Source organism: Rhagoletis zephyria, unplaced genomic scaffold, assembly GCF_001687245.7.
Source record: "Rhagoletis zephyria isolate East Lansing unplaced genomic scaffold, Rhagoletis_zephyria_1.1 Rzeph_scaffold_01342, whole genome shotgun sequence".
In the NCBI taxonomy this organism is placed as follows: domain Eukaryota; kingdom Metazoa; phylum Arthropoda; class Insecta; order Diptera; family Tephritidae; genus Rhagoletis; species Rhagoletis zephyria.
The window spans coordinates 24,027-49,407 of record NW_016158426.1 but is presented as its reverse complement, the minus strand read 5'-3'; the positions used below and the strand labels follow the sequence as shown (position 1 = coordinate 49,407).

The 25,381-nt window shown below is 35.3% G+C and overlaps 1 protein-coding gene across 2 annotated transcripts; it reads left to right on the top strand.

Annotated features, from left to right (window-relative positions):
* Positions 1 to 14,934: 14,934 nt before the first annotated feature.
* Positions 14,935 to 20,529, top strand: grk (gurken). 2 transcript variants are annotated; one of them, XM_017617153.1, is made up of 4 exons: positions 14,935 to 15,765; positions 18,621 to 18,926; positions 18,996 to 19,544; positions 19,610 to 20,529. In XM_017617153.1, the coding sequence occupies exons 1-4, from the start codon at positions 15,684 to 15,686 to the stop codon at positions 19,891 to 19,893; spliced, it is 1,221 nt and encodes a 406-aa protein (XP_017472642.1). In that variant the 5' UTR covers positions 14,935 to 15,683; the 3' UTR covers positions 19,894 to 20,529. The 2 variants fall into 2 exon arrangements, with proteins under 2 accessions (XP_017472642.1, XP_017472641.1); XM_017617152.1 differs by having other exon boundaries at positions 18,621 to 19,544.
* The last annotated feature ends 4,852 nt before the right edge of the window (positions 20,530 to 25,381 follow it).

The following is a 25,381-nucleotide window of genomic DNA, read 5'->3' as shown; positions in this document are numbered from 1 at the left end:
TGGAATACAAAGACGACACTGAAACGATGACGAATACGGAGATGAATACGGAGATTAATATGAAAACGATAGATAAGTACGGAGAAGAACGCGACGACGAAGATAAATATGAGGAAGAACACCACGGAGGAAGAACACGAAGGCGAACAAATTTTCGGGACCATTAAAAAGCTAGAAAAGCGGGCGAATTTCGGCAGTAAGGGGCACTCATTGTTTCTATAATTTAACCAATGAAATAAATTAATAACTTTCTCATACTAAAGGAGTGAAGAAGATTATTAAGACATATTAACGTAAGAGAGAAAGATTATCGCGAATAAGACGTAAGTATGTGTATGTCCTAAAGTATATTGGCGTAGGTGTTGGCAGCTGTCAGCTGCAGGCATTTGATAGATCCTTATAGCCTAAGGTTATAGAAGAGATGTGAAAATATAAAAGCGCATACCGCGTATGTAAGTATGTATGAGGATACACAACTAATTTTTCTAAGTTATTGAGTAAGCAAAAAACAAACGTCGTAGATAACAATTGCGTCTCATTAAAGTGAGAACTTGGCGTCCTACAGAAGTTTATTTTTTATTTTTTTACTTTCCTGCTAGCTGCCTAGTAGACTAAGAATTGCAGTTTCAGCTTTGGTAAATTAAATTGCCCGTTTTGTTTTTTTCGTCTGCTTTATGACAAGCAGAAAGCCGAAAGAACAGCAGAGAGAAAAAACGTTAAACGAAAATTTGCAAGATTTCTTAATTTATGACAAAGTGATTTCTCTTGGTGCCAATGCCCTGCCCATTTGTACAAACAGTCGCATATAGAAATGATTTGATGAGGTACAGTGGGCTCAGGTAAAAAAAAATATGCGGAAATTAAGGCCCTGTTTTCATATGCATATGAAAATACTTAATAGCAAATACAAAGTAGCATAAGTAAATACCAAATACTCGAATACTAAAATATATAGAATGGCAAATACCAAATACTTACAATACATAGAAAATGCCGAATACATAATATTATATACTAATGAGAAAATACAAAAGATATAACAGAAAACCCAAACACAAAACACCAGATACTAAATACCAAATACTGAATCGAAAATACGATATGCTGAACATCAAATAACAAATACCAAATACCAGTTAGGGGATCCGCACCAAGTAGCAAATAGCAAGTACCAAATACAAATTAGCGAATGGCAAGTACGAAATATTAAATATTTGCCTAACAAAAATACCAATTACCTACAAATATACAATTATATGTAAATACCAATTACCAACACTGAGCTTTTCCCTAGATTAATCTTGAATAGGCATCACCGTTCAACGCCAATATCTCTTACCCCAACACTAACACCCTCAACTTAACCAACACGGCTGGCTGAATGCTTTGTAATTGGGAGTGGCGGTGGCAGCAATTGTTTTTCTTGATTGGCACACGAACTTTATTCCGACTCGCAAGTGGCTTTAATGTTCGTTTTCTTGGCTTGCTGCCTTGTTCGTCAACCGTTGGGTAGGCGCATTCATACAACTGGAAAGTGCGAGGTAATTTAGCAACGAGGAGTACGTTTACCTCTGTGCCATTATATACGCAAAAATAAATAAAAAATCATATCAACCTATGTATAAACATACATATACTACTCCTAACATACATATATGTACTTGCACGTAAAAGCTTAGCTATTCAAGCAAATCTAAACGTTTATTTGTCGCACCGCGCGGTGATTGAAGGATATTTCCTGAAATAATTTAAATTAGTCGTACAAATGTTTATTTCTCTAAGTCAGCAGTTCACTAAAATTTTGCATGCATATGGGTATATAGCATGCAAAATGGAACGGAAAAGCAATTACCACAAAACGGGTAGACAAATCAATAATGTGTGCGCGCCAAGTGTCAGTAAGAATTTAAATTGAATTATTTATGCAAAGTAATTGAAAAATGAAATTGGGAGACTGTTTTCAATTTAGATTAGTTGAATTGTCATTTTTGGGTAAACTGAAAGGCCGAATGTTTAGGCGCGTCTGCTAACACCAGGCGCCTAAATACATGCTATGTACTGCTGCATGTGCAAAAATTTCCTTTATGCAATTTAGGAAATTTTTGCACATGCACTTCTCAACTGCCATGTAATTGAACTTTCTTAAGTTCTAATTAGATGGCGCTTCAAAGTATGCTCTGCCTAGTCGGATGCATCCTCCGGACACTGCACCATTGGCCACAGTGCCTACCCACTACTTTTTGGTCCAATAAATATTTTTTTTATATACATACATACATGCAAACATACGACCACTGAGTTATTATTCGGGTGTACCTATGTATACGCAGGCGTATTATATTTTCAAATTTGCAGTGGTCTACAGCCTATAAACCCAGCCTGCCAAAAATTCGCTACACAAGAGCAGACGCCACAATTAAAGCTTCCTTTGTGCAGTTGTGGATATGAAAACTATAAAATTTGACAAGGATAAGATTCACCACATATATTGATGTGGTACAATTCTCGGTCGAAACTTCCATCAACATCGTGTTTTTCCTAAGAAGCTCCTCTGACCGTCGACATTGCAAAATGTCGAGGTTTTCAACCGTCCTTCGCTGAGCTGGCTTTAGGTTACTTTCATAAGAAGAGGCCGCGGTTTATTCGATTGAGATTTGGATTATAATTGGCTTAAATATGTGCTGAGAATACATATAGCCGATTCCAATAAATGAACTTCTCTCCTCTCATTGCAATTTTCAATGACTAATTTTTTGTTAAACACCGAACAATTTCGAAGTTAAACCTATGAAGCTTCTATAAAGGATAATATTTATTTTAAACGAAATGTTCGCCTGTGGAATGTCCCACTAGTAAGGGCTTGAGTTCTCTTCTCATGATGTTTTACTTTGACTTTATTTATTTTTCTAAAAGTCTATTTTGTCCTTTATTTCAAAACGTGTACGTTTTTTTACACGATGTCAGACATTAATGCATTGTGTATATTGCAGCCTAGTAGTTACAAATTGTGAAGATACATTATGTTCTATCGGCGATATAAATCATTATAGGGAAAGCCATTACGCCTTCCATTGCACAGTTTGTGTTGATAAAATCAACCTCAGAGACGAGCAATGAAAACAAATCGGACCATAGGTCGTTTGAGAATAGTTTATTTGATGGCATTTAGGATGGAATGAAACGACTACAGTTTAGTTCGCTTCCAGGCCACTGATGTTTCTAGGAATATTTCTCTGGCAGGGACCCAGACTACATTTTTTATGCATCGAGTTTCCAAATCGCTTAGAATCCATTCTTCCTTGAATTTCTACCTTGGGATGGGTCTTTTTACACTGAGATTTTAAATCGAAGCTTTCCGAGTAGACAACTACAGGATTAATTCAATTTAGAAGAATGATTTTTGTTGCTGACTTTATTATTTAGCTCAGAGCCATCGAGGAAGATTGCAATGCAACTGTAAAAGACGAACAGTTCGCGTTGCCTATCGTTCGTGATACAGAATAAGGCTGTTAAAACTAGCCAAGTAGAAGTGCTGATATTTAAACTCGATAACACGATTGTGAATTCCACAAAAAAAAAAATATAAAAAAATAAAAATGTTTTAAGTGCCTGGCTTTTACTAAGCTTCTTTTCTAAAAATCTATACATACATATAATAAAATTGTAACAGGCCGATATCTGTAGATTATAGATATTAAAGCAAAATTAAGAGGAGGGGTCTTTATTAGAGCAACTGAAGCCAAATCAACAATTTTTAGAATTTTTGTTCAGTATGTATGTTTGTACGCAACGAATCCCTGAAATTGAATGCACTTTTCACCGTTGTATTGCTAAAGGTCTAGCTTAAAACATAGAAATATAAAATTAAAGAGTTGCCACCTGTTTAAAAATTGCACTTTAAGTAAATTGATAAGATAAAGTAAATATTGCAAAATGGCCGTCAAAAGAAAATATTTTTGAGGAGCGTTGCCACCTGTTTGAAAAATTGTAATACATTAAACTGATAAAATAAATGAAATGTGGCAACACGGGTATCAAACAGCACAACGTGCACAGTGAAGCACGCGGGGTATTCGCTGGTATTTAATAAAAAAATGTAACCTTTTACACTTACAGTCAAACATCCGTAGACTTCCAAATCTGTTGCAGGTTGTATGGAAGTTATTCAACCGGTTTCCACGCATCTGTTGAAGACTCCTTGAACCAATTGTGGATGCAGTTCAACGTTTAAAAAATGGCGACACCATGTAACACACAAAGAAATAATGTGAAGGAAATTCATAGCAGAACTCCAAATGTAATATCACTGTTTACACAACTTTTCAATGAATGTTTATTAAAAATTGCGTTTGCTAATGTGTAACTTGCAAGTAGCGCACTATAGAATTTATTTGACTTTTGATATTTTTCGTAATTTTTTATTTCGTATAACATATTTCGAATTTCGAACGATTTTAATTTCGCGGAAACTAGTTTGCATCATGTGTTTTTAGTAATTTTGGAATCATATTTTTTCCGTGGCACTGTATTTTCGGTTTTATTAATTTTTTTTTTATTTTGCCAAAATCACACCAATTACAGCAATCCCTTTTTTAGATTTTTTTTTATTTAGAAAACAATTTCACACGCACGCCCACTAAAGACGACCTCACAATTTCGCGCACAACGCCAGACTACACTGAACACAGTGGGCTTACTGTCCCACTGACTGCCTAGGCAACACACATAGAGCGGCAGCAGCAGCAGCAGCATTTACGTCAGCGTCACAGCTTCCAGCGGCGATTACAACGACGCTGTGCGGTGTGCTGAAATCAGCGTTGATGATGCGCTTAGGAGGCGATTTTGTTGCAATTGTTGTTGTTGCAGCACCACTATTTGCGATTACTGCGTCGATTGCTGCTACAATTCACAAATTTTCAAACTGCCGCTGTTGCAGCTGCTTAGAGACTTTTTTGTGCTTTTTTTCGGGCATAATCGCTGCTCAACATTGTTTTTTTTTTGTGCTTTGCTCCTCTTCTTGCTTGGTGGTTGATAAATTTTCGCAAATGCTATTGTTCGCGATTGTTGTAGTTGTTGCCTTTGCCGGCTTCACTTTTTTTTTGCTGTGCTTTTATAAATTATTTAATTGAGCAGATGTTGTAGTTCCACTTGCAGACCGATCGACATATCGACCCAACGACCCAACACAACCACGATGACGACGATGACGACGATGAGGACGACGATGGTGTATGCAATCGCAAAGGGGCACTCGCGTCACCGGAAAGTTCATATATGACGCTGGCAATGCATAGCAACAACACACAAACGAAATAACGCACTGACCGCTGCGCCGGGAGTAAATTTGCGAATGCGTCGAATTTTGCACTGTTGAGTAGGTAGAAATGTATTTATTTTCCTTCCAACTATGTATGTATGCATGTGCATATGAGTGTGCGCTTGCTTAGCTGCAAAAACCGATCAGAAATGTTTGCACCAACGCTTTTGCTGCCCTTCCACCCTTCAGTTTAATAGCTCCAACGCTTTTGCCCCATCAAAATGACTGTTTGCTCCCACTCTGCGTACACACAATTTCTTCGCGCTCTCTCGCACATAAACACAAAGCATCAACACCACACCATTTGGAGAGTCCAAACTCTCACGCTCACCGCACGATATCTAAACAAACAAAAAATCAAGCAAACAAACAAACATTTCTGGCGTCTGTTAAGCGACCGAACCGAATGGCGTACCACCTCACACGTTTACGTTCAACTAACGAATGAGTCTGGGGTTGGGGCATGTTGGCTTGGGAGCGTCAGCACAGTGGCAATAGTTGAAGCATGAGCATAGAAGCTTGCTACAAACAACTAACCAGCACACTTTTTATTTGCTGCCTCACCATATACAGCTCTCTGCGTACACACAGTGGCTCAAAAATTAAATCGGACGAAGTATAACATAAAGTGTTCTTCCTTCGCAGGTAGGAAACTCAAATTGGCGTTTCGAATATGCCTAAATATGTGTGGTGAAAAGGTTTTCAGCATTTTAGTTGTTTCGCAGATGTGTCTATTGTACTCTAAGCTACTGATCCATCTAAGAAAACGGTACGAAAGTTTCACCTAAACTTGTAGACTCTGATCTGGTATACATTCTCGCAACCACCTCTCAAACCTCCGATTGAAAGTACGTTGAAAATTCGTCAATAATTTGCACGCAGTAGCAAGGGGCAGTTTTTCTAAAATCCATTTAAATGATTAGCTTCAGAAGTCCATCAGAGCATTAAAACCAGCTCACTATTCTGTATTAATAGCATTGCCTTTTTACGAAGAGGAAGCAAAGAAAACCTAGTCCAAAACTCTCAGTGTATGGCTTTAACCCAAACAAACCCCCTGTCGCCAAAATGTGGTTCTCCACTCGGTACTACTTCCTCTTCTTATCTTCTTGATTGGCGCTATGGCCACCTAAGCTATACTGACTGAGTCAACTGATGCTAATTGGAAATGCCGTGCGAAACAAAGTCCCTCTCCACCTGCTGTTTCCATCCGCGTTGAATGCTTTCAGAGCCGGAGCGTTGGTGTCCATTCGTACATGATCGAACCAGCGGATCTGCTCTTCTCGGTACTACCGTCAGGTATTTCATCATGGGAAGGATTTTCGCACTGATCTCTGTCTTCAGTTCGTATCCTTTGCCTCACGTGGGTCTTATGCGTGGGTTCGTGGGGCTCTTCGCTCGTCGTGAATAACACTGTATCAGAGCATCAGCTACTGGTGTCGTCGATCTGTGAGGCTAATTCTCTTCATCTAACAGAATGCAGTCGTTTTATGGCTCTTAGTTGTTCAATTATGGCACCTGCTGTTGTACATACTGCTTTTCAGTTCCCTTCGGATTGTAAAATTTTTGGTACTAGGCTCGGACTTTCGTTAAATACCTCGCGAATGCTTAAACTACAGGTAAAATTATGAAGTCACATACTTCAGAATTCTGGAAGGCTTATTTAATAAGACACAAGTTTCGCAGTGACCAGTTACGTTGTGAGTACAGCAAATGCCAAGCTTTAAGTGCACTCTATTAGCCCAGTCTTCAATACTTGAAATAAGTTTATAATACTAACGGCCATTGATAGCTGAGTTCCATCTTTCATGCCGTTCCGTTTTGGTGTGCAATCATGTGTAAGCTCTATCTCAAATCACGGATCTCAAAACACTGCTTGGGTCACCTAGCAATTAGCATGATCCGGGTAAATGCAACAGTCTTTGTCTCGTCTCGTAATTGTCTCGTAAATTTTGCTACCTTGTCAAATCAAGGCCTTTTTGGCGTAACAACGATTCTGCATTCGATAGTAGCACTATTCCGGAACCTTTTCACATATTACTTTCGCTATAACTGCGTCAATAGAAGAACAGCCTTCTAGAAAGACGAATTGTAAGGACTTCGGATAGTTCGTTTACGCAGATTTTTTACCGTTGACTTTTACAGACTAATTTTTATCCAAGGCTGGACATGTTCACTAACGCGGTATACTTCCGTTTCCAGCTTTACGTCGGATCCTACTAAATTTATTAGTATGTACATGCAGATATAATGGCAATAAATAAAATTTAAAAGCATAGATCTAATGTTATCGTATACTTATCCTGTCCGTCTACTTTATAGAACCACTGTATGAAGGTATTATTATGTTCAGCTGAGTGCGCGCCTCTCGCCAGTGGCAAGCATACACCGACAGAGCTTTACGTATCCACGTACACAACTAACGTCAACGTAATCAGCTTTTGTAGTACCATTCCCGCGATATCAAACCAGACCAAGCAAGTATCTGACATAGTAATAGACGCTAGGTCGTTTAGTAGTACGGTTGCTTGTTTGGTTGGTTGGTTGGTTGGTCGATGGAAGGCACGCGCTCACCGTGCATTGCAACAAATACATTTTAAAGCTTAGCGCTCTGCTGCTGTGACTGTAGCGCTTTGTGCCACAACCAGTTTTGTATGCAGTCATTCGCACATATACATATGTGCATATGTATGTATGTATGTGTATGTACAAACGCAGGCACACTTTTGCATGCATTTGCACAAAGATTCGTTCATGCATAGGTTCATTTGTATTCAGTTAGTCGCCTATGCTACTTCACAGCCGTTTTTCTTGCCCTCTGACGCCTGCCATAGCCAGCCCGTACCCTTTGTGGTCTTCCTAACCAAGCACCTTTGTATTACTTCCAATGCAGCCACCACAATTGTTGTGTCGACGTCACACACTTTTCTTTTGTGGCTGTGGGCGTTGTTGTGCTCTCAGTGCATTTACCATGAGCGTAAACCCAATGGTAAAATGTTAGTTGAAGTCTAACGACTGGATTTTGTGTAATGGGTCGGAATTTTTGTTCATGGCATGGCTGACTTTCCACCTTTCACATACTTCACTACTTCCGGCTTGCCTATGCCCGCCATATTGCTGAACTCACGGGATTATAACCCGATAGTGTGAGATTGGGTTCCAGAGAGCGGATATCAAAATCTAATATGGCGCTAATGAGTACCGTAAACGTCGCTCCATCCAGCCTCACAACAAATAACTCCGAGAAACTCTACACATCTACGCTAACCGCCCTATGACAACTTTTTATTTCAGGAAATCTACCAAGAGATCAGATGGATTTACCCTGTAAGTTTACTACAGAATGATTCTAATCAGTAGTTTATAGAACGTCGCTTACAAATAGAAATCGAATCAGTTCACAGAAAAATCCAGGCGTTCTTTTAAACCTTTTTTAGTGCTGATATAAAAATATCTGTGTTTTCATGCTTTCTGCAAATTTCTCTGTCTGGTCACCATAATTCAAGATTCTAATACCATTTGCCAACTCTCTCCCACTCTCATCTTCACCTATTTGCTTTGGAGTTCATCCGCCACCATATACACCAAATCGATTCCTTTGGGTTTACAGTTCATAATTTAGTATATTTTATATAGTTCTCAACAGCGTCAGCAATACGTTTGTAACCGAAAACAACAACAACGCCGACAAAAATTACTTGTCTCACAGCGCAAACATTCGCAAACACTCGCAGGAGAAGCATAAAAGAGCGCACCTGTGCCCACTGATGGGTTCGCAGGCACAGAAAATATATATATATATCTATGCAAGCATGTGGACAAACATTCACACAAACAGACTTACAAATATGTGGGCATACTTACGTACATACATGTCTACATACGTACGGAAATACGAATATATGACATTTATTCCAATAATTTTACTAGGTGCAGTAGGAAGTGATTTAGGTGCACAGATTGCCAATTTTTGGCTTCCATTATTGATCCACAAGGGCAGATGAATAGCACCGAAACTTGCCTAATTTTATTACAATTTAAAAATATTTCCAAAAAGTAAAATTTAAATTGTTTTTGCGCACTTTTCAGCATGTGGCTAGCAACGACAGAAACTCATTGCTCTGTGCAGAAATCATGAATAGAGAGCAGAAAATATTAGCATACACGCGACAGCGTTGCAGAGAGCGCGTAAGTTGTCAACAATAAATAAAATGTTGTAAGACTTGCATTTTGTATGACAGCCGAGTGTTCGAACCAGTTTGACACAGACATATTTGTTGTGTAACCCAGTCGTTAGGAAGGTGGTTTTACAATTTTTGAGAATTAAAAAAAATATGATGTCAATAGATATCAATATAGTTTTTACGGTGGTGGGATATATTAAGGCCGGAAGTCGTAGCCAATATTCAAGTAGTTTTAACATGGATGATTGCCTACATACATATTTACATACACTCACCAGAATATGTTTCCGTCCGGTGTTTTTTTTTTAATATTCGCAATGTTTTTGTTAATAAAATTTTTCGTTAATTTTTAAAAGAAATATAGTTCATTCTGCATAAAATGGCATATAAATTAATAATTCAAAGTTTTTACAAAATTTAGGAAAATAATACTAATTTTAACCAAAATATTCAACTTTTAGAATTTTTTTGAGTATGCAGTTTTGTAGTAAATAAAGTGCAAGTTTTAAGTGTCTATAATCTACCGTTGATTTTTGAGAGTTTTATTACTGACGCTCTTGGGCATTTTTCTCCATACAAAAAAAAACTGATTTACTGATTTGGAAGCTGAGCACAGCGACATCGCTGCAAATTGCAGGGCTGATCACCTCGGACAGGGAGAGCATAGGAGTACCATTAGCAAACTGCGGCCTGTTGCTGGACAGATGGGCTTACCGTCGCACAGTGCGGCCGAATCCCAAAAGTGCGACCATAATTCCAGAAAATAAAGTTTCTAGATAGGCCTTTTCTGACATTGAGTTGGCTAAAAGAATCACTTAAGAAGCGAAAACTGTTCACTGTAACGACCTGTACCCTATGTTCTCTCTTTATATTCATTTGTAGTGTGACCTTCTCCCAAGCACAACATTATTGTAATAAAAAGCGAAAAGTTAGTAACGTATAAAAGTAGTTAGAGAATAGGAAATCAAACATAGCCAAATGGATTCTACGTCTGAAGGTTAGTAAAATACGTTAAAAAATTTGTGAAAACTAATACTGTAACAGAAATTTTTAAGAATTAAAAATGTAAAGGTATTTTTTCGTTTATTTTTTAACAAAATTTGAGCTGTCAAATGCAAAAGTAACAAAACGCTGTCGAATGCTGCTTTTAAGCCTATTATAATTTACGTAGGAAAGTATTAGCTACAGAATAAAACAAAACTCCGGTGCTCATCTCTGCCTCTTATATTTTTTTTTTTGGTTTTTTTTAACACGCTTATACGAATTAGTTTCACCATTTTGAGTATGCAGTTTTGTAGCCCATTCAACTTAAGTTTAATGAAGTCACGCTTAAAGTAGCTGGGACTTACGGTTGATTTTAGAATTTTTTTTTTTGTTGAAGGTGTTGCTCATTTTCTTCATATCATCGAATAAACTTCATATGGAAGAAAACGATTGGCACCGTCAACAAAAAAAAAAAAATTGTCAAAAATCAACGGTAAGTCCTAGCTGCTTCAAACTGCCGCAGCTGTCTGGAAGACAAGGTGGGATCATACCAGCACTTCTTTCGCAGCTGCCCGGAATGTGCTCGACCATGGTTTAGGCACCTCGGTGCGCTTTTCATCAACACTCCCGAAAAGCTCTCAGAAGTGGACATCAGCAGCCTGGGGCACTTTGTTGTGAGCACCCAGCGCTTCTCTTAGTTTAACACAGTTACCGTGGCCAAGGGCCAATTAAATAATGTTTAAATGTTAATCTAAAAAATAATAATCATAAAATAACGACTAAAATTTTGGGGTCATAAACTTTACGTCCTTGGCGAGTCCTAAAAACAGCGAAACCCGAAATTTCTTCGTAACTTTTTCATTTATGTCTCGATCTCAAAGTGTGATATATCGTTAATTTCAAACTTTTTTCGCGACCCAGTCTAAACAGTTAAAAAATAGGTGCTGCATTTCAATATTTTTTAGATTCTTGTAAGACAGATATTTTTTGTGACTTATCAATATACGTATGTTCAGATTTTCTATCGATATTTTTATCGATATAGTAACAAACATTTTTATCAATATGTTCACAGATATTGTTATACTAAGTTCACATATAAATAGATGATCCTTATTTTCGAGCTTAACTCTCCCTAATGTGTAATTAGAAAAAGAGATTAGCCATATAAAATTCGTCCCTTGTTAATCTGTATTTATAAAATAATCTCATATTTAACCGATAACTTTTCGGTGTCCATCCTAGTTTTATCGATTGTTTCTGCGAAGAAAAGGAGAAATGGCAAATATAAAAGTAAACAAAAATGGACGCTAGCAAGGAAAGGGGTTTATGAAGGTATTTTTAATAAAATGTTAAGTTAAAATATATTTATATTGCTTAATATAGCAGAAAAACGTGATCACGGTGGCACAGAGAAGAAACATAACTTATCCTGGAGATGTGACAATAACAAGCACAAAAAATTTTACGGCTAATAATCTGAGATTTACCTGTGTAAACGGGGTGATTAAAAAACGAGCTTTGATTGAGATAATATTTAAATGTGAACATACTTTTAGTGACATCTTGTTTATCGATATATTAAAGTATTTTCTATCGATATTTTTATAGATTTCTTCTGTGGATATCAATGTGGCTATCGATATACTTAAAGTTGTTATCTATCGCTTGGAATGAGTGGAACGTGAGTTTTCAAGTAGTTTTCAGCGAAAACTGATTTTCGTTTGACAGATTTTACTTAGACGAAAACACAAATTTTAGGTCGAAAACCAGTTTCGGCAACGAAAACATGTTTTCTATGTCGGTCAGAACGTGGTATTAACCTAAATTCCGATGTTATATAGACATTATAAGGCCGAGTCCGTTAATCTGCCACTAAAAAGGCCTTAAGGGAAAAAATGTTGGGAAATGATCATAAATTGTGACGAGAACGGGTTTTTACAAGTCGCTGTAGCTGAGCGGTTAGAGGTGTATACTACCACTCCACGGGAGCTGGGTTCCATGGTCCAAGCAACATCTAAATTAAAATAAGTTTTTTTAAACAGCTTTCGCCTTTTCACGGGCACGTGGATTACTGCCATTAAAAATCGTTTAATAAAATCTATTTGTGGAAAAGAACTGTAGGTCCTTCCATTTGTGTAACACCATTAAGACGTTCACCACAAATTTGAGGAGAATCTTGGTCAAATACTTACAGGGAATTCTGTTTAAGTTAGTAAAAGTTTTTTGTAAGACAAATGAAAGACAGATGGCAAGATATTTCAAAAGACTTTTGTTATTCTAACTAGCACAAAAGTCTTAGAAAAAAAGCTCTCTCATTCACCACGCGTGGTGAAAATTTATTTCGACAGAAAGTACTTGTATCTTAAGTAATTCGATAGATCCGGGTTGGAGTCCTGGAGCAGCAGTTTTTTTTTTTTTAATTTTGTTTATTTGATTTGTTTTCTTTTATTATCAAATTTGCTTTTAATTTTTAGATTGTATTGGTTCAAAAATAAAACATATATATTTTTTAATTTTATTTAATTTCTGACTTTAATTTTAGGTATTTTTTCTTTTTACATTTAAATTTTGTCTTAATTATTTCTTTTAATTATTAGAAATTATTTTTTTAGAATTTCAGAAGGAAGAATATATATTTTTTAATTTCATTTAAGTTTTATGAACTGATTTTATTTTGTTCTTTTTAGAATAATTCTTTTTTAGTTTTTTTAAATTCAAATTTTCTTGGAATCTTTAGATTTTATTGTTTATAAAAGAAAGACATTTCTTAATTTGCTTTTATTTTTAGAAACTTATTTTATTTATTTATTTTTTTTTTGTTAATACCATTTTTTTAATTTTTCGATTTTATTGGTTTAAAATGAAAAATTTATTTTTTTATTTCAATTAATTTTTATGATCTTATTTTATTTTTTGTCGTTTTTAATAAATTTTTCATGTGTTTTGTCTAAATTCAAATTAGATATATCAAGTAATGTAACGTCCTTAAAAAAGAAAATGCTAACTAGTAATTGCTATGTGCATTTGGTTGTATTCCTAGCGATATTAAACAATGTACTTAATTTCAATATTCTTGACAGATGTTTGCTTTCAATTGAGAATAAAGATATAAAAAAGCAATTAAATATTTTTTTTATTTTTTTTTAAGTATCAGTTTATTCTTTTTTGATAAATTAATAAATTAATAAAATTTAAATAAATTATTTTAATTTTTTTAATTTAATTTTCTCTTTTATTATTTTTTGTTGTTTTAAAAAGAGAAATATATAAATTTTTAAAATTAAATTAAATTAAAAAAAAAACTTATTGAAAATTTTCCAATCTTTTGAACTTTAAAATTTTATCTTTTCCAGAAAGTTGCAATTTTCACCTTACCAGCTTTTAAAAAGTCTAAAAGTTTATTGGATGCTGTTTTTTGTAGTAAAAAGGGGGCAATTTTTGTTTTTTTTTCGAGTTTAATTAATTTTAAGAAATTAATAAATTAATAAAATTAACATAAATTATTTTCATTTTCTTAATTTAATTTTCTCTTTTATTATTTTTTTTTTGTTTTAAAAAGAGAAATATATAAATTTTTAAAATTTAATTAAAAAAAAAACTTATTGAAAATTTTCCAATCTTTTGAACTTTAAAATTTTATCTTTTCCAGAAAGTTGCAATTTTCACCTTACCAGCTTTTAAAAAGTCTAAAAGTTTATTGGATGCTGTTTTTTGTAGAAACAAGGGGGCACTTTTTGTTTTTTTTTCGCGTTTAATTTATTTTAAGAAGTTTTTCGGCACTTAAGTACCTATTGCACTAAAGCCTTCGACACTTATTTTTTTACCCGATTTTTGTTAACGATTTAGACTTTATTGTGTTTATTGCTTCCATTTTATTGCTGTCACATATATACTTGTTTTGAAATCCTCATTAATGACATTCTTCAGCGGGGCGCCCAGATCTGCTTTACCAACAAGAAGGCTGTCTGTCCACTTTGTCTTTCGCTCACCTCTTAACATTTGTAATGCTTTAATCTCACAAAAAATAAATAAACGAAAAAATGCAATAATTTTCATTCACTTTCGTTGCGCTGCCGCTGCCGCTTCGAACTCTCTGCAGTTCGCGGCTCCCAATAGGCATTATTCTAAAAACAGTGCGCGCGTACGCTAATAAAATTATTTCAGCATTCCTTTTAGCACACTATACTCCCACGCGTTCGTCGTAAATCAACGACTACGCCCCTTGTTCCCCTTTGCATTATCAAACAAATCAGACAATGTCATCACCGCATCTCTGTGAATTCGTACCGAAAAAGAAATGACATTCACCGCAGCAGACGCGCCGCGGCCACGACCACGTCTAGCGATCTGTGCCATGAACGAATTGGTGGTCCGTCTGCTGTCTGCTGGCTGCTGGCCTGTCGCCATGCTCGCGCCACCCATTCACCACAGTCTCATTTTGTGCGCCCATTGACGAGCAACGGTATTCGACGTACGCGTACGCGTCCCAAGCAATTACTACGCACCGTGTAATTTTGCCTTTTTCCGTGCAATTGATTGACAATTCGCCGGACTCGTGTTTTCGATATTTTCCGAGACAAAAAAAGGACTTGTAATTTTCGGCGCCGAGATGTACTTTGATGAAATGTAAAAATTTTGTGTGAAGGAGACGTTTATCATCCACTTGCGGTTATGTGACTCACAGTTTAAGCTAACGCGTGAATTTACACTCCCCTCTCGCGTCCTCTAACCGCGCAGTGTGTTGTTCCAGTATCTAGTTGTGATCGCCGCGCAGCGCCATCATCAGCGTCAACGTCGCACCGCCTGACATTGGCATAGAACTTTTCGTGTCTCTCGAAAGTGGAGCACAAATTTTCGCACAGTGTACGCGCTGTGCATTTAACAAAGGAGGAGTTGCATTTAATTGAAAAATGTCATTTTATGGACAATATTTGCCACAAAGTTTGCACGTGCTTGCGTCTACTTGGTACTGCAAATACTTCACCTTCAATTAACCTCGCGAATTTTTGGATGATTTTTGGCGCTTCGCCGCCACTTTTCGACATCTGCTGCTGATTTGCTTTTTATTATTTTTCAATTCGATATTGAAAATTCCATTTCGTCTCTCACTCACACTATTCTCTATTATTTTCTTCTCATGCTACGCATATTCACCACACACGCAATCTCTTCGTTGCTGTGGTGAATATCGTGTATGTATGAATAAATTTGGTATAATGCAAATTTCGGAAAATTTGCTGAGAGTAATTTTCATGCTGTCAACAATCGTCGCGGTGACTGGTAGGTATTTACGTGCGTACATACTTACATATGTACATATATAGTATGTAGATATATGTACATAAATATAAATATGCACAAAAAAAATTTGCGGGGCTTCCACCAGAACTAAAAAATTTATTACATTTTAAGACTTTCGCCAAAATTTTCGAACAAAACTTTAAGATGGAAGTGAGCTGGACCGAATTGAAAATACCTGCAAAAAATCGAGTTTTTTACATAATATACAAAATTATTTTTTAAAAATATTTTTCCAAAAAAATCACCGCAGAGTTTAAGCTGCTGTGATTTTTTGAAACAAAGAAAAAATTCTAAAAATTAATTTTACTAAAAAATTTTTAAATTCTTGGTGGTATTTGCAAATCGGTCCAATTCACGTTAATCTTAATATTTTTTCGAAATATTTTGGCAGAAGTCTTAAAATTAAATAAACTTTACAATATCGATGGCACAACAGTACCGATTTTTTATTTATTTATTTTTTTTTTTTGTATATGGAGAGTGAGGTGCCCTAATATAAAGGTATAGTATGTACGTTTATACAGGGAAGTTGTTGTCTAGGGAAGTGTGCCGTAGGCGGTAGTGAGAGAATTTAGCTTTACATCGATTCCATTAGGTACCCGTACCCATTGCAATGGAAATATTAGTTGGAATAATAATTTTATACTAGAATTAAAGAAATAAATTTACTTATTAATGGTTCCTCTTAAAACGACGAATCCCAAATCATTATTGGTAGCACAGTTCGTGATATTTTTACTGTGCAAAATTAAGGTTTCTTATAGCCTTGAATAATACATGTAACCACTATTATCTAAATGTAACTGGCTTCTCCCGACACTCACAGAGGGTACTCAAAATCGGCAACTAGGCTTTTTGATGAAAGTTTTGAGTCTAACCATACCAATTCTTCCAACTTAATTGAATCCTATACATTTCTGCTTGGTGTGAGTTTATACTACGACAATTTTCAGGTTTTCTTCCTTGAATTCCTTTACCTTCGAGCAATAAATTAAAGCCCATCAATCCATAAAAGAGATCTTTGAGATTTTTCTGTCTACGTGTCTTCTGTTCTTGGGCAAGTGTTGGCGTATAATCAAAACAAGGTACGCATGGAGAAAGCCTTCGAGCACGGAGGCAGAGTTTAAGGAGCCCCAACAAGGAACCGGATCTGCTAACTTAAGAAAAAATATCCATTCGCCGTTTGTTGTTATGCAAAAGAGATATTTAATTTAAATTTATTTTATTTTTGGGTTCTTGCTCCGTCCCAAAACTTTTATGGCCACATTCATAAAAAATAAAATAGATTTAAGGAGCTTTATGAAGTGAAATTCTTAAACAAATTTATGATTTAGGATGCATTCTTAATTTTTTATGAATATGGGTGGAAGTTAATATAAGGTATTAAGAAAGTAGGTAAAGTGACGACTTTCTTCTGGAAATTTAATTTATAATTGTATAAATCGAGTCTTCATATCATGCACTTTCTTCAGCGGTGTATCAAATAAAATTTTTCTCGCAAAATATATTTAAACACCTTATATGTAATTATCTTCCATAAAAAGCGGAAATCCTTGTTTTACAATTAAAAAAAAAAAATCTTAATTCAAAAATGTAATAGTATTAACTACCCAATAAACATTGGGCTTGGTTAACAATTCGAAAATGATTGGAACATTTAGCTTATCTTGTCAATTTAACTGAATTAAGTTTTTTAAATAGGTGACAAACCTCTTCAGAAATATTTTCGACAGTACACTTTCTTAAACCTCTAGAATTTGATACCCACATTGCAATATTTCATTTATTTTATAAAATTTTTCAACCAGCTGTCAACCCTCCTCAAAAATATTTTCGGCAGTAAACTTTCCTAAATCTTCTTATATTGATAACCATATTGCAATATTTAATTTACCATATCAATTAAAATAAATTAAAATTTTTAAAAAGGTGGTAACGTTCCACAAAAATATTTACGTTGTTCCGGCAGTGTATATTGCAACATTTATTTTATCTTAACAACTAACTTAAACTGAATTTTCCAGACAGGTGGCAACACTATTTTTTCTATATTTTAAGTTAGACCTCTAGCAACAGACAATGAATCAATTCCATTCATTAGTTTTCTAGTGATGCCCGTGCAAACATACAGACAGACAAACATTCTGTAAATGGTTGATTTGGCTTCTGTTGCTCTAATAAAGACCCCCGGCATTAATTTTTCTTTAATATCTGTAATATACAGACATCGGAATGTTACAATATTATTATATGTATGGATCTCCATATCAAGTTCCAGTACTCTAGCACAAAAAGGTACTTTCAGAGACATCTAGTTTCGAAGTTTCCGTTTGTACATGAAGTACCACGCCTTCTACAATAACGCCCATTTTTCCCTTCCTTCCTTTCCTTTAGTGTGGAATTGATTTGATATGTATATCTCCATACACAAAGTTCCAGTCCTCAACCAAAAATACTTCCAAAGATATGCAGTATGAAAAATTCCGTTTGGTAGATGCCACGCCCCCCTCCCCCTCCTATATTTTAATTTGGGCTAAGTCACACCGATGTAGAAAGTTTTAAGTAGATCGGTTGGGTTGTTAAAGCGGGAAAGCGTAACAAACAAACAAACAAATAATATAAGTAAGGAAGTAAGGTTAAGGATGGACAAATTTCAGCTCCTATTTACAAAAAATAAAAAATAAAAAAATTTAAAAGCAGAAGTTCTTAACTATAGAAAAGTACCAGAATAAGCAATATTAAGTCTTTAGAGCTATGAGAAAATTTATAACGCTCTCGAACGCCTTAAAAGATCCTTTGATTATATAAGTAATATTTTCCTCCTTTCTTCTCAGATTGTTGTTCGAGCCGATTATTACTGCTCAAGGAACACACACTGCAAATCGTGCAACAACAACAGCGACTGCACAATATCAAAAGCGCTGATTATGACTACAACAATGAGGATTACGATCAACTGCAACAGCAACAACACCACCAACAACAGTTGGAGCAACAGCAGCAGCAACAACAACAAAGGATACCACAATATGTGGAAATAGTGAACAGCGAACTGGAATTTAATAAAAACTATACAGATGAGCACACGCGCTCCAGGGATGACGATAATGTAGAGAAAAGCACTGAAACGCAAATTTTTGGTGAGACAATACAATTGGGAAATTTCGGAAGTGATTCATTTGAAAGCTTGCTTGGTATTTTCGATGCAGCGGCGTTTGAGACAACGACAGCGGCAACAACACCTAGAACGACAATGGCAACAACACCTAGAACGACAACGACAATGGCAACCAGCACGGTGACAGCAGCAACAGTGACGACAACAACAGCAAATGTGGAAAGCACAACTACAACAACAGCAGAAACAGCTTCGACAGAAACAACCACGATAGTACCTACAACAGCTGAAGAAAGCACGACTTTAATGGCTGAAGAAGGTACCAGTACCCATAGCGATAATACTTCCACAATCATTGTAGGTGGTGAGACGGTTATGGAGCCCAGCAGCACTACGCCAACAACAGCAACTGCTGCCACCACTGCTGCATCCTCGCTCGCCGATGGCGTGGAGAGCGTCATGAACGAATTGAAGTCGGTGCGCGATCTACTCTCTCTACCCTGTAGCGGTCAATTTCTTACGGAATTCTGTCTAAATCGTGGTCGCTGTTTTCGCTATCCCATCGGCAATGATACGATACATTCGTGCATATGCGCCGATGGCTATATCGGTGAGCGTTGCGAATCGAAGAGCATGAATGGTGAGTAAATCAAATTGCATTATGGAAAGCGTGAAGGCTTTCACCATCCACTTTTCTCGTCGTAGGATCCTTCGTGCCGTCCATTGCAGGCGCTAGAAAACAAAAGATTCTAATGGCGCGTATTGTCTTCTCATTCCCCATGCTGGTGGCGCTCTCTGTCATATACATTATGATTGGTGCGGCGGTTGTATTCAAGCGTCCCGCTACACCACCGCCAACGGCCTATATCTCAGCCAAGGAACGATTCGAGCTGTTGTTGCCCGATGACGATGCTGGCGAGTTTATAATGATGAATTCCTATCCAATTGCTGCTGGTGCAGCAGCATCTTACTCAGCTTATGCGGACTAGTGCAATCGGTTTGCAGACAAATGCAAAATTCAAATGTTTTTGGAGAAAAAGTACTTAATTTTAGTGTAGATATTTCTATTACCACTTTTGAATGCAAAACACTCGTAGAAGTGTAACTTGTAGTTTAAAGCACTGAAGTGCTTCCATTTTTGGCCAAGAGCGAGTTTTCTTGAGCCGCCGCGCGTAGCTATGTTTAACACAACGCTTACTTTACCTTCGCATTATTTACACAAACACACACTTCGTTTAGTGTAAATAGATACATATGGACATATGTAGTTTGTGTGCTATTAGAAAAATATTCTTAGTCGCAATTAATATATATGTAGTAATTTAATTTGTTAACGCTTCAGCTTTCCACACGTGTGAAAGTAATTTGTTTTTTCTTCTTTTTTTTCCTTACACATGCATTACTTTGGTGAGCTTTAAAGCTTACCCCATTTATGCTAATGCTTTTTATTAGCTTTAATTTGATGTACATATGTAGTTTTGGGGAAAGCGCGCATTCCCAATTTAATTTATTTTGCCAAATTTGGTTAAAACTACTTTTTGTTGGTTTTCTAGGCGTAGATTTTTGTTTCTTTTGCTGAAGCTTCAGTCGGTAGTTAGAATCGTAGTATTTTTTTTTTTAATGTTTAATATATATCTATTTATATATGTAATCTAATCACTACTTTTTCGTATTTTTTACTGCACTTTGCAGTTATATTAATTTATTACTGCTTCATTTGCATTCGAAATGCGTACGTAATCTGTTGTACAAATGTATGTACTTGTTTTACGAAATAAAAAGATAATAAAAATTTAATTTATACCAATATAATGCTTTTTAATCGGATTGTTAAACTACACGCATTGGCAAAGTTACAAGCGCGCTACATATGACAAGTTTTAACAATTTTTTTTTTTTTACAATTTATTGTTTTGATTTTTAATTTTAGTTATTTTCCTTATAAAATCTAACCAAAAACCGCGTAAACTAATTTTAAAACCTTGTGCAGTATTTCGCAATATTCAACAAAAAATTTTAAGCTTTTGAATTTGATTACTTATAGATGTTTTGAGGGCCATTCAATTTTAGCATAATAAAATGCAAATTTAAAAGAGCTAGGATTTACCGTTCATTTTTGGCATTGTGTTTCTTGCCGACGGTGTTGTAAATTTTTTTTTCAATATAAAAAATTTTGGAAAATTTTTTTACATATTCACACTTGTGGTCAACTAATTAATGTAAATAACATTTTGACCAGCTTTGGCTATATTTCTTTTGTTTATTTAATGTTTATATTTTTTTTTAATGAAATTCTAGCACATTACATAATCAGCACCACCTAAATTCACATTTCAAACTTCTTGCAAAAATTATACAAATTCAACAATCTTTAACAATTACACCCAAACTTTAAACTTTTTATTAAAAATTAGTAGGTTAAAGTGCAAATTTTAAAATCCTAGAAAATCGCGTTGATTTTTAATCTTTTTTTTCTGACGGTCGTAGGCATTGTCTTCCATATAAAAGTAATTGTCGAGCATGCTTTATATCAGTGATTCCCAAAGTGGTCCACGGGAGACTCGACGGCGGTCTACGATGGTGTGAAAAAAATATGGCGGTGCACGAGTTGTAAATGGGGGTCCACGAAAATGTATCTGGTTTCGATAGTAAAAAAACCAAACTATTGGCTGGTTTTACATATCAGACATATTAGATAATACTCAAAAAAAAAATATAAAATAAGGGAGGGTATTTCGGGCGAAAAAGGATCGTATTGAGACCTTAAAAAGCTTTAACTTTCTAATTTTCAGATTTCTTGGCAAATAATTTTTAGAAGCTACTGTTCTTGTGCCACTCTGATAGATAGCACTAAAAAAATACTTTTAAAATTTTTTGCTTTTATTTGATTCGCCGGCTTGAAACACATTTTTTAGTTAAGTTTAGTTTTAGTGTTGCCACGGTCAAATGTTTTCTCCTACCAAAACCAACCAAAGCCTACCAACAGTTTTTTGGAGTTTTAACAATTCCAATTTTGGCAGTTTTTAACAATTCCTTGATAACTATGAAAGTATCATATTTTTTATTGCATTCAAAATTTAAATTATGTAATGTAAATCAAAAGTTCATTTTTTAATAAATTTAAGTAAATTTTTAAAATAATTCTCAGCATTTTTAACAATATTTGCCCTATTCATAAACTCACTAAGACCATTTATTTTAACGAATATTTAATTTAATATTGTTATTTCAGAATACAAATTTTTTCTTGCCAATTACTGAAATATATTTACATGTCAGCCAATAGCTCTAGCTCTAGCTAGCGCTATAACTAACTATTAAATTTTATAGATTTTTATAGATAGGTGAAATGCCTGTAATGACACATAGTGCATCCGTTGGACAGCTCCTGTGATGGCCACGCAGATCGGTTTGTGCAGCTTGTACAAGGTAGCAGCCGCGTTTACTTGCCTAACTTGTGGCCAGAAGGCCGGAGCCGTGTTTGTAACAACGGGTTTTACTGCCGTATTGAAATATCAATACGCTAGTTGGGGTTATATTCCCCAAGTCTTACCACGAAGTCTCTAACAGACCTAAAAAGCTCTTGTAGCCTTGTCGGTAACATTCGAGATGTGTGAGTTCTAATTGATCCTTTTGCCCAGACTTACCCCTAAATAATTCGCCTCGTCTGAGAACTCGACAAGTTGACTTTTTTCTTATTTTGATAAATGGAGCCAATGGTGGCCTTCAGTGGGTTTATTGGCAAGCCATCTTCAGCACACCAGTCTTCAGTACATATAAATACATATGTACTGATTAGGAATGTTAATCCCCGGATCCCCGGGATCCCGGCCTTTTTAAGGTCCCAAAAATCCCGGGATTCGTGGCAAATAATCCCGGGATTGTAACTTGCACTGGCGGCAATAATTGAAACTCCTCCTCTTGGCGAGTATTGCATATATTTTTTTTTTTTTATTTTATAATTAATATTTTTTTTTAAGTCTAGGTCATTGCACATACAACACCGCGCGGTAGTAAATTTTAAACACAAATTTCAATATTTTCGCGAAACCATGGGCAAATATAGTAAAATTGCGTTTTTAGTTTTTCACTCTGATGTCAGTAATTCAAAAATGATTTCAAAAATTTAGAGAAATGTGCTTAGAGAAGAAGTATGGGTATTAAATTAAAGAGGAAATCCTGTAGAATCTAAACAGATTCGAGTTTTTGGTACCAGAAGGACTGGTAAGTATTGAAAATATCCTTTTAAAATTGTATCCTTGGAATTTCGCAATATTTTTGTTTTTGTTAAGGACTTATATAAACTCGATAACATCCTCGAATTCCGTCCTTCTAACTTCATCAGCTTAAAAAACTACCTATTCGTCCTCGTGAATCCAAAAAATTTTATTTTTTTTTGTTTAATCTAAAGAAATCTTCTCTTGTATTTGGTACACATATTTTTATTCTACATTGCATTGAATTTTTGGAATTAATCATATGTTTGAAATTACAAAGTCCTTTAAAATAAATCCTGACGTTAGAGAGAAAAAATAAAAACGCCACTTTAAATAAAAAAGTAGGTTTCAAATCCATTTATTTATTATTGATTTTATGGTAGGAGAGCTTCTCAAACAATATAGAAGCAATTTTTTCGATTTAAGTTGTTGAAAAGTAATGAATACATTTTGAAGTCGAATTCTGATGATAATCGAATTCTGAAATATACCGTTCTTCAACCAAATTCTGAGATAGAGTGTTTTTCAATAAAATCCTGAAATATTGAGGGGGGTTTTTTAAACATTTTTTGAGATAGGGCATTTCCGAAATGGCTGCCGACCAGCAGTCGATATATGGATGTTCTTATTCTATACTGGCAATATTAAGGGTATGCGATTGTGCTTACGAATCTGGTACATTTACATGTTTGCGGTCGCCGTTAGACGAATGCACTATTGAAATATTCGCGTAAACAAGGTTGCTAAAATGTTTGGAGACACATATTTTCTATTTTTCGCAAATAATTATTATTGTCGCGGAAATCTAATTAAAAAGCTGGAATATTTCGTTGATTTTTTTCTTTTAATATTGAACAAAGTTTGATATAATGATGGGTGTAAGTCAGTTTTTATACCTTATAAATGGTTTTTATTAATTTACGATTTGATCGATTAATCGGTTAATCGGTTAATTGATTAATCTTAAGCATTCGATTAATAATTGCAATTAATCGTAAGAAAGATTATTAAATTTTTTTTGCCATCACTAGCCCTATAATATTCAAAATTTAAATTTTTTTAATTTAAAATTGCAATTGTGAGCTGTGAGACTGATTTTAAATACATAATAAAATGGAAATAATTAACGGGCGGTGCCTTGTGTTTGCCAAGAGCAAGGACAACAAACTTGTGCGTTATTTTAACTGCAACGTGCAACTTTATTTGTTGCCCATCGCAGCCGAGTATTTCTAAGCGGACGCGTTTCTTCCCAGATGCAGGATTTAACCTCTCTGAAGTTGGCAGGACAACTTTTTCCCAAAGCAAAAATTCCTATCGGATAATTTGCCGTTAATTATCCGTGAAAAGAATAATTTTGCCGTTTACATATTTAAAAAATATCGCGTACTCTGCTAACTTCTGAAAACCAATTAAGGAAACCAACTAAACCCAAATAGAAGAAAATGAAGAACTAAATTCCGAAAGCGAAAATAATTTTGAAAGCGAAAACATTTAAGCGAGATCAAACAAATTTGTAAAGACTTCTTCTGCCAAGTGGCAACCCTGGGTTGAAGATATAAGAAATGAAGTAACCGCAAAAATTGACGAAGGTGATCATGAAAATGCAAGCATATTCTCATATGTGGACCGCAATTTTTAATAATAAATTTGATGTTGACAACACTCGGCCAGGCTACAGTGCACCTGTGGAAAGTGAGTTCAGGAAAATTAAGCATGGAATACTTGGAAAACAGGGCGAAACCACTCGAGTGGACGTGACAATTGAAAAACTTATAGACTATTACGATGGACGAAAAAGAAAATTTTGGCGAAAAATGCGGCAAAAGCATAGAAACCCCAGAGCAATCATTCATAAAAGATACTAGGCACGAAAAAATTTCGAAAGATTATGAACGAAATAAAAATTTTGCGGTAGAAAGTTACGATGAAGAGGCTATGGACACGAGTGAGAATTTAAGTGAACCGATTTTTACAAAAGATATAAAAAATGGAGGAAAATAGTGTATTGACAAAACCTATAGTAAATGATAATCTTATTGAATCTCACGACTCTCCTGTGTGTAAAGCTAACTTTCGATCTCCGTTAAAAGATTTTAATTGTATCTAATTATTTAAATTTATCTAAGTTTAGTTTCCAATGTATAATTTGCCAACGCCAAATACATGCCGCTGATAATTGCTCCGTGCTTTACGGTGAACGGTGGAAAACGGAGAGAGGAGAATTTGTTTAAAATGTTCAAAAAGCGCAAATGTGAATTAT